Source organism: Dipteris shenzhenensis, chromosome 11, assembly GCF_047967505.1.
Source record: "Dipteris shenzhenensis isolate YYH24624 ecotype China chromosome 11, Dip_SZ_1.0, whole genome shotgun sequence".
NCBI classification, from domain to species: Eukaryota; Viridiplantae; Streptophyta; class Polypodiopsida; order Gleicheniales; family Dipteridaceae; genus Dipteris; species Dipteris shenzhenensis.
In genome coordinates, this window is record NC_141606.1 from 24966710 (window position 1) to 24976180 (window position 9471).

General features: G+C 41.8%; 1 protein-coding gene across 3 annotated transcripts; it reads left to right on the forward strand.

Moving 5' to 3' along the window:
* The first annotated feature begins 1856 nt into the window (after nt 1–1856).
* On the forward strand, nt 1857–8774 carry LOC147896812 (heme oxygenase-like, multi-helical). Of its 3 annotated transcripts, none has more exons than XM_087381130.1 (7): nt 1857–2223; nt 2313–2421; nt 2700–2990; nt 3364–3499; nt 3614–3781; nt 7413–7682; nt 8105–8774. In XM_087381130.1, exons 1-7 carry the CDS (start codon nt 1919–1921, stop codon nt 8524–8526), a joined length of 1701 nt encoding a protein of 566 aa, XP_087237256.1. In that variant the 5' UTR covers nt 1857–1918; the 3' UTR covers nt 8527–8774. The 3 variants fall into 3 exon arrangements, with proteins under 3 accessions (XP_087237256.1, XP_087237257.1, XP_087237255.1); XM_087381131.1 differs by having other exon boundaries at nt 3635–3781; XM_087381129.1 differs by having other exon boundaries at nt 1859–2223; nt 3364–3781; nt 8105–8773.
* Nucleotides 8775–9471: the final 697 nt, after the last annotated feature.

The following is a 9471-nucleotide window of genomic DNA, read 5'->3' on the forward strand; positions in this document are numbered from 1 at the left end:
TTATGAAATTTGGCACGAATCTTTTGCTGCATACTCCAATCCATCCGATGTTGCATCATCACTCATGCACCTAAGATAACGAAAAATAGTACCCTTAGGTATTTCAGCATAGCCATACGCAGTTAGCCATTCTAGTGTATCTCCCAAGCCAAGATATAGAAGTACTCTTGGTGGAATTAATTTTTAAATCAGACAGGGCAGCAAACTCTGAGAAGTTAAAAAGAAATTTCTCAACCTTATGTTAATTAGCAAACAATAGTAACGAATTGTCATCAGCAAAAAATTGTGAAGCAACCTGTGATCCTCAATCCCTGAAGCGAACACCGTGTTAAATGTAGATCAACTTGCCGAAGGAGGGCCGGGCTCAGTGACTAGCGCAACAAGTAGAGGTCCTAAAGGACAACCTTGCCTTATCGAGCACTGCCCCCGGGAACTTATCATAATGATGTCCATTTATGGAGACAATCGCCGTAACATTAGTGAGCAAGGTAGCCACCGTGTTGCAAAAGCCATGCTCAAATCCTAATTGTTGCATCACCTTGAGCACAAAATTCCAGCTGATTCGACCATAGGCTTTCTCAAGATCTAGATTGAGAAGAGCGATCTGTTGGTTAGATGCACGGGCATAGTCTATACTAGCATCATGTTCAACATAGCCTCGTGAATATTGCGACCATGAATAAACCCATACTGGTGGTCCGCAAGCCATAATAGACCGGATGCGCATTGCCATAGTCTTGGCCATGGTTTTATAAGAGCCATTCAACATTGTTAAAGGTCACCAGTGTTAGGGTGATAACCGATTTCTAGACTTTGCACATGAAAAAGTTTGTGGCTAGCTTATATCAAACTTGAGCTGTTCAATTGGGCCTCACTTTAGAGGGATCTGCCCCCTTCAAAGTTAGTGCCCGAATACTAGAAGTGACCATGCGTTACTCGCACAGCTGAAAATGTCAATTCAAAAAGTTGAAAATACGAAACTTGTAGTAGCATGAGACATGGCGGAATGGGTTGCAATTGTAAGTTTTGGTGTGCCCCTAGGCATTCACCTAATCGATGGCGTTTCTTTAAGAAGCTAAATTTCCATTTATGGCCCCATCATTCTCTTCCCCCCCCCCCCGTCTCTCTCTCTCTGTCTCTCTCTCTCTCTCAGCTTGAAGCTAAATTTTCATTTATGGCCCCATCATTTTCTCCCCCTTTCTCTTTCTCTCTCTTCTTTTTTTGCTACTTCTTCTTCTCACTTCTCTCTCTCTCTCTCTCTTCTTCTTCTTCTTCTTCTGCTCACCTTTCAATTTGCCCGTGCAGGCCTCTTGACTTGTTTAAGATTTGAGGAAGTGTCCCACTTACCAATACATCATGGGATAGTGTTGGGGGGGTGTGGATTTTGACTTGTTCTCACTAGTTGAGTAGGAATGCCAGGATTTGCAAGTGCCAAGTAGTTCCCACTAGTCACCCATGCAAATGCCCACTAAGTAGGTCGCCCACCAAGTAGTTCCCATTGGTCGCCCACCAGGTAGTTCCCACTAGTCGTCGGTGCAAACGCTCAGCATTGCACCGCCATGTTGGAGACGTGCAACGAAGCATTTGGGGGTCCCAACCTTGAAAACCTTTCGAGCCGATGGATTCGGCTGCCAATTTGAAGCCATGTCATGTGGATGTAAACACGGGGAATGTGAAAACCTTCGCAGGACATCTGTAGCCGCCACCATTGGCGCCAATAGCATCGCCGAGTGCTGGCAGGGAGGGCAGGAACATGCTTTAACAAGGCACATGCGCCCTTGTTCGTGCAACAACGCAACTGGACGAGCGAGAAAAGGAGATGCAAAAATGCAGAAAATAGAAAAGGCGATAGGCGGATATGAGGAAATGTATATATATCTTGTGCCGGATGAATTGATTGAAGGGGATCAAATGAGTGATGAAGTCCTTGTTGTATGTGGGACTACAAAAGCTGGTTGGGTCTAAAGCTTTCTTTGCTAATAAGCCACGGTGGTCTCTCCCAAAGCTCCAGCATCTCCATAGCTCTGTTGTCTCCTTGGCTTCCATGGATCTCCCTCCCTCCCATGGCCTCGCAGCTCGTCTATGGCGCAGCAGCCGCTCTCACTCCATGCTCGCCCTCTACCATCCCTTCGTCGTTTCCTTGGCAGCCGGCACTCTCAAAATCGACTCCTATCGACATTACATTGCCCAGGATACTTTCTTCTTACAAGCTTTCTCCACCGCGTCAGTCCTTCGCACCTCTCCCCCCCTCTCATCCTCCCTCCCTTTCCCAGAATTTTAATCGACATCATCGTTGCTTCTTGTCCCTGCAGATATGGCCTTGCACGTGACAACATTGATGACGAAGCTGCTAAACTTTCCATCAGCCAGCTCCAAGAGGCCGTTAATGAGGAGCTCAACCATCACTTTTCGTTTGCTCAGGTCGTGTTTCTGGTTTCGCTCTGCATTTTCTTGGAGACACTTCCATGCCGCACAATTAGTTCGATATCTGTCTGACTATGCAAGTGACTATGCAAGGATATTCACACAATGATTTAAGGAATAACCATTCTTTCGTGTAGCATTCTATACTTCTACCAAGTCTCAGACCAATCTATCCCCAAAAACCAATATTGCCTGGTGATAGGAGTTTCAAAGCATCCATTGTTCAGCTTCTTGTGTCGATTGAAAGCAGAGGCTGAATTAAGTTACATATGCAGGCTTCGGGGGTTGATCTCACCAAGGAATGCGACCCTAACAGCGCCACAGTGAAGTACACAGATTTTCTTTTAGCAACGGCAGCAGGGAAAATAGAATCAACGAATGAATCTAGTGGTATAGAGCAGTTGTTGCAGAAAAGAAAGGTTGGCGCTTTCACTATTGGGGCCATGATACCTTGCATGAGGCTCTATGCATTTTTGGGGCAGGAAATTGTAAAGAGCTTAGGGCAGAACTGGCATGACTCTCCCTATCATAAGTGGATCGACACGTATTCATCCGAAGCTTTTGAGGTACGCTGTACGCCTTGGCTTAACTCTCATGGTGGTTGGGATTGGTTTTATTGCTGTGAAACGACTGTACTTATGTGCTTTTCCTCCTTGCATTGGCACCGAATGAGGCTGCTTCTTGGCACAAGTACTTACGAAAATCACACGTCGTGAATTTAACAGTATCGCTAACCCTGCCAAAGGTGGAGTGTAACGGCTTTTAAAGAACATAAACCTTTTGGCCAGAAGACCTCAGTACTGCATATAGAATCTTAGTCTATTGAACGTGTGTAGCCCTGATTCCAAATTACGTCAAAAAAATGTTTGTAAGTGGATAGCGTATGCAAAGCATGATGGCTTGAAAGGACATCTAAGACAAGGTTTCATGATGATGCAGGCATCGACTTTGCAAATCGAGAAATTGCTTGAGAGTATAGCAGGATTCTTAGATGATGAGGATATTCAACATCTGGAAAGTCTATACCGTCAAGCTTTGATATTGGAATTGGAGTTCTTTTCTGCTCAGCCTTACTGTCAGTCTGCACTCATCCCCTTTTTCCAAAAGCAGAAAGGCTCTGACATTTGCTACCTTTTGGTGTCCGACTTTGATTTGACTTGCAGTATTGCTGATTCCTGTCCTGCTCTAGCTGATCTTTCAATAAAGGCAGCTGTCAACAAGGAACTAGAAGATGCAGATTCGGCAAGCAGTTCTTGCAGACCTTCCATAGAGCTAAGGAGGACATGGGACAGGCTGGAGAAGTCTTACATGGAACAATACAACAGTCTTTTAAGTGCAATTCTCCCATGCCACACAGGTTGCTGTATTTCTTTAGCATGCTCTTATGTGTATCCTGATGATAGAGGGGCCTTATGGTGTTGAAGCTGGCAATATGAAACCCATTAGAATATAATGTGGCCCGTGTCCATTAGAATCTTAGATTTGATCACCATAGCTCAAGCTTTTGTCATTTCTATGTCTCTAGCGATAGAGTCCACTCTATTTAGTGTATTCAAACTTTATCAGGGCCGTAATGATGGCTTTGGTGCAAGGGGAGTAGGTATAAGGGTTTGCTTGGGTTGTGTAGATAGTAGTGGTCAAATCAATAGCTGCCTTGCACACATTTAAGGACAGATGCAAGTGGGCATGGTGTTGTACCTAGGACATGCAATTTCACCTTGTGAAGTTTTTGTTGAGGCTTCCTGATTTTGCGTTGAGCTACTAGCTAAATTGTCTAAGGATTTTTTGCTTAGCTGGGCTTTCAGGAGAGGCTAAAATGAAATCGTATAGTCTCCACAAGCAGTTGTAGCTTGAATGGAAGAGAGTGTGGACTTTTAGTGCTAGCCTTTGTCATGGTTGAGTCTGCTCTTCACCTCTGGAGTGCTGACATGAAGGCCTTTGTATAAATGGTGTTTGTGTGAGAGCATATGTTTATACTATGGTCTACACCCACTGTTGGGTTGCTGATGACATCGGTGGGCACTGAGGATGCCATATTAGCTAGTCCCTGCTATGCTTGATGGAGTCAATGGTTTTCAACTTTGTGTGAGACTATCATGAGATTGAAACTGCACTATATGTTGTGTCTTTAGAGAATGAGTTTGGGAATGTTCTTGGAGATGTTTGTCTGTGTTGACATGCCCTTGGACAATTTTACATTTGCTTGCACAGGAGTGGTAGATGGTCTGCAATCTCCTTCTTGAAGGACTGAAGAATCTCCCTATCATATATGAAGATTCCTTTAGGTCCGTGGTGCTCCTCAAAGCCAAAGGAAAGATGAGTTGAACTCTAGCTCTAGAAGAACTCGAAGCTCTGTGGTCTCTTTGAATGGTTCCACAGATATCGCATACCATCGAGACAGTCCCAGATTCTGTGCTTTCGCACATGTAATTGGCGGTGACCACGTCTTAAGCCTAGACAATCTTGTGGGGTTTGTTTTAGACCAGCAACAGGGCATGGATTGTGACTCTCGAATCGGTTGTTTAGGATGAGAATCAACCTGCCAAACAGTCATTTGGTGAATGTGAAGGTTAATGAGAGATTGACGGGTAGTGGTTGGTTAGAAGATTGATCGTATTAATTGGCTATGCTCATGGTGAGTAGATGGCAAAGGAGTATAAGGGGTGTGACTGCCCTAACAATTGGAGAGAAATCGAAGCCAAGCAGCTTGGTCCCTTACTGCTCTAGGAAGAGATTGTAAAAGTTGCAGGCTGCTCTCTTTCTCTCTCCCCCCCCCCCCCCCTCCCCCCGCCCCCCAAAACACACAGACACTCCGTGGGTCTTTAGAAACCTAGTATAGCTGCTTATGCTTGGTCATGACATAAGCGTTGCTCTTCTTGCTAAGTATGCCTACCTTTTGTTTTTCAAAAAAGTTTTGGTTACCTCATTTTTCTTTTCTTTCGTTTTCTCTTTTATTTTCTTGTAGAATTTTGGACTTTAGAACAACAACAATCTGAATTTCTACGATTGGATATATTCTAGTCTTACAAAGGTATATACCTTGTATCTAGGAGGGATGAACTGTAAAATCACACTTAGGTTTGAAACAATTGCTCTATTGCAGGCTAGGAAGATTGATGGAGATCTCTTGTGTGTTGAGGGCTAATTTTAGCTACAGACTATGTTACGAAAAATGGAGATTACAAATTTATGAGCCCATAAAATCGTGATTCAAAGAACAAAGGAAAACATAAACAGAGGGATCAAGGAGAGAGCAACGTAACATGGGGTCAAATCTGCCCCTTCTAGATGGTGGCTCTTACTTCCCATCTAGAGTATTTACAATTGCATTTAGAGCCAATGATAGTACATCCAAAAGCATCCACTTGTTCCAAAGTAAGGGGGAGGCAGTAGGTCTTGCTCTATATTTGTTGATTAATTGCAAAGCTTTGCCAGTAACTTGAATCTTTTGTCTGTGTGTCTTTACCCCCTTTAATAAATCTGTAAGAGGGGCTGTGTACGTTGAGAACCCATCCATATGCGAGCTGTATGCTTGACATAAACCCACAAAGGACTGGATCTCTTGAGTTCTTGTGGGGACATCCCAATTGGCTATAGCTTGAATCTTCTCCGGATCTAGTCGAATACCTTGAGCACTAATGATGTAGCCCAGATATTGGATTTCCAGCAGCCCAAACTCACTTTTTTTTACGTTGAGGTAAAGCTCATTATCGCGCAAAATCTGTAGGGGCACTTCGCACATCCTGAATATGCTGCTCTGCCATAGCGGGAAAGATAAGGATATCATCTAGAAAAATGAACATGCACTTTCCAATATAATCTGTAAATACCCGAGATATCATCTTGTTGAAGGTGGTGGGTGGTGCATTCTTCAGACCAAATGGCATGACTATGAACTCGTTATGAGCTAGCTCTGTCCGGAAAGCCGTCTTTGGAATATCAGCTTCAAAAATCCGGACTTGGTGGTAGCCACTCTTGAGGTCGATTTTTTATAAGTACTTTGCACCGTTGAGTCTTTCCAAGATATACTCGATGCGGCGCATAGGTTACTGTAAGTTTGTTGAGTGCTCTATAGTCAACACATAGGATTTTTGTGGAACCAATATCGACATGGCATGATTTGAACTATAATTGACACATTCAGGTAACAGACTCATTTTATATCACGCAGGATTTACAAGCTGTTTCATTATATATTAAGCATGTGTTTGTTCATTGTGGTGTTCCCAACCGACAAGGACATTAAGTTCACTAGTAATTCTTGGAGAGTTTTGTATGATATTTCAAGTTCTTCTTCATATTGGCCGCAGATTCATGGTCGACAAGAATTCTCCAAGGGTTCACCATCAATTAAATGTTGCCATTCCTTCCAAAAGCACTTATTTACAAACTGAACATCCATATGTACGTAGAAACCCAATACCTGGATGCTTTGGCTCTTATTGATGCAAGAACTTAAGGATGGTCACATGTTATGGGAACTTCTCAAGTGGATGAGGAATTGTTATCCATAGATGTTATCTAGGATGCGCGCATAGTGGGGGATGTCATTGGGATCTGCTCCTTCTCCATTGCTTGAATGGTAGTTGGGCATAGAAAGAAAGGACTTGAATTACTCTCAAAGTACCTCAGTTACATGGTGCTTTACATGTGAACGTGTTAATGTGATAATGTTAAACCCATGAATATTCTTTGTTCTCATATTGTCATCTTTTCACATTCTTATCTTATCTTGTCTTTGTTTGACAGAAGATACTGTGGATACTCAAATTCAAGACATCATTAAGAAAGAAGCTAGGAATCTTTTTGCAAAATAAGTGTTTCAGTTTACTTTGACTTTGTCTTTTATCCTTTTCCCAAACTTCCATGTAGGTTTTTTTGGAGAGATATTGTGGGCACCTAGCTCATTTTACAAAAAAATGAATGTAAATAGGTAGTTCTATGTATGTAAATATGTGGAGCTACTAACTGTGTATTCTGATCAACAGAAGGTTCTCACACTGGTTATGACCATGATGGGCTAAAGGCGATTCTGAAGCAATTGTCACAATTTGAGGTACAGTCAAATTGCAAAGTTGTGGAAGCAGGTGTGCTTCATGGGTTGGATACCGGAGAAGTAAGAAAAGCTGGTGGTGAAATGCTGCTACATGAAGGGTGTGCTGATTTTTTCAAAGAAGTTTCTTTGGATCCTAATGTGAAGACACACATTATTTCAGTATGCTGGAGTAAAACATTTATTGAGGGTGCCTTATTCAGCGGTACACATTTCACCTTTTATTGTACCTTGTTCTAACTTCTCGTTACATACAATAAAGTGTAGTGTCTAGAAGAAGTGGCTTATACAGAAGGTCGGTATCTTTTGCACAGAGAGAGTCTATGTATATAATACGATAGCCGTAGACATTGCTCTGTGAATGCATTGGTTGTTTACCTAAGAGATGTGCAATCTTCAACTTTGTGCTCTCAATAATGTTTATTCTAATTTTCATTTCACTTGTACTGTTCTGTGCTATTGAAATTGCATTACTTTTCTTGTTTTTCTAGACAAGAACAAATTGCTGGATTAGAAAGCTTTCATCATGTGAACTGTTAAACTAAGATGGCCGTTTTAATTGCATTACTGAAAAGAGTAATAGATTCCATTCAAAACAGAGTTTTAACTGTTTTAGGTTTTGCACAGGAGGTGTACCACCAGTAATTGTCCACTCTAACGAGCTCAGTCTAAGAGTTTGCATCACCTCAGGAGACATTGTTCGAAGAGTTGAAACTCCTTTCGACAAGGAGAGACTGTTTGAAGATATATGTACAGGTTTAGAAGAGAGCCAAAGGAGAGAAGTGGTCACTGTCTACGTTGGAGATAGTGCTACTGATCTTCTGTGCCTACTGAAATCAGACTTGGGTATCGTCATTGGTTCAAATTCAACTCTAAGAAAGATTGCACAAGCTTTTGGAGTGACCTTGGTACCTCTTTACAAAGGGATTTGCGAGAAGGAAAATTCTCTCTCTAAAGGGCAAAAACGTTGGGAAGGTTCAGCTGGTGTTTTGTACACTGTTACAGATTGGCATGAAATTAGGGCATGTTTGATTGGGCTGAAGTTATGAATTGCTTGTTGGGTGCAGGGGAAGCAATAAGTATCTTTTCTCCCTTCTATAATTGCATTAGGTGTTATTGGAGCAAAAATCTTAAGAGGCATATAATTTGTTATTGAAGCAATCATGATCAAAAACTTTAACAAGTAGGCTTGTTTTGGCAAGGGCTAGAAAATGAAATTTACGTGAATGTATTTTGAGTTCTTCAATTGCAACTGAGTGTCTAGGATCTGGTAAAATTAACATGCGAACGTTTGATTGCTATCTTTTGACCCAAAACACATTTTTGGAATCTCAGAATTTGAGAAGTGTGTTGATGTGAAAGAAATCATTACTCTTCAACCTACTCCAAGGGTTTTGGTGCTGCAACAATTGGTCGCTTTTGGTAAGCTTAATATGTCTGAAAAATTGTAGTGTTAAGATTGAATGGAAAACATTTAAAATTGTACTGTTAAGATTGAATGGTAGAGAGGAAAAGTTCCTGAACTTCTGGGTCTCTTTTGGTAGGAGTTCACAGTACATGGCTGCTGTTGATTTCTGGTCTAAGTCAGACTTATCCTAGGGTAAGCATAGTTTTACCTGGGTACGCCATCCAGTTTGGTCTTAAAGTATTTGATTCCAGCATAATTGTGTACATCTACAGAGACCAACATACACTGCATGTTTTCAATTTTCCGCATCTTGGGCTTGGGTCTCCTCAGTTAGAATTCCAAAAGTACAGTTTACTCATTAATTTGTCAGTTTTATCTTGGTGCACAACTACTTTGAGGATGTCTATTTTTCTCTGGGTCAGTTTGAACCAGAGGTAAAGGAATTACGGCTATGCATTGTCTGGGTTTTAAACTCGTAAGATAATGTTCCAGACTGTTTTCTCAATTATCGTGGGGGTTATAGACACGTTAAAAGCTGGGTCATTTGCTCTGAAAAACTAAAGTTATCTATATGATCAATATGCTT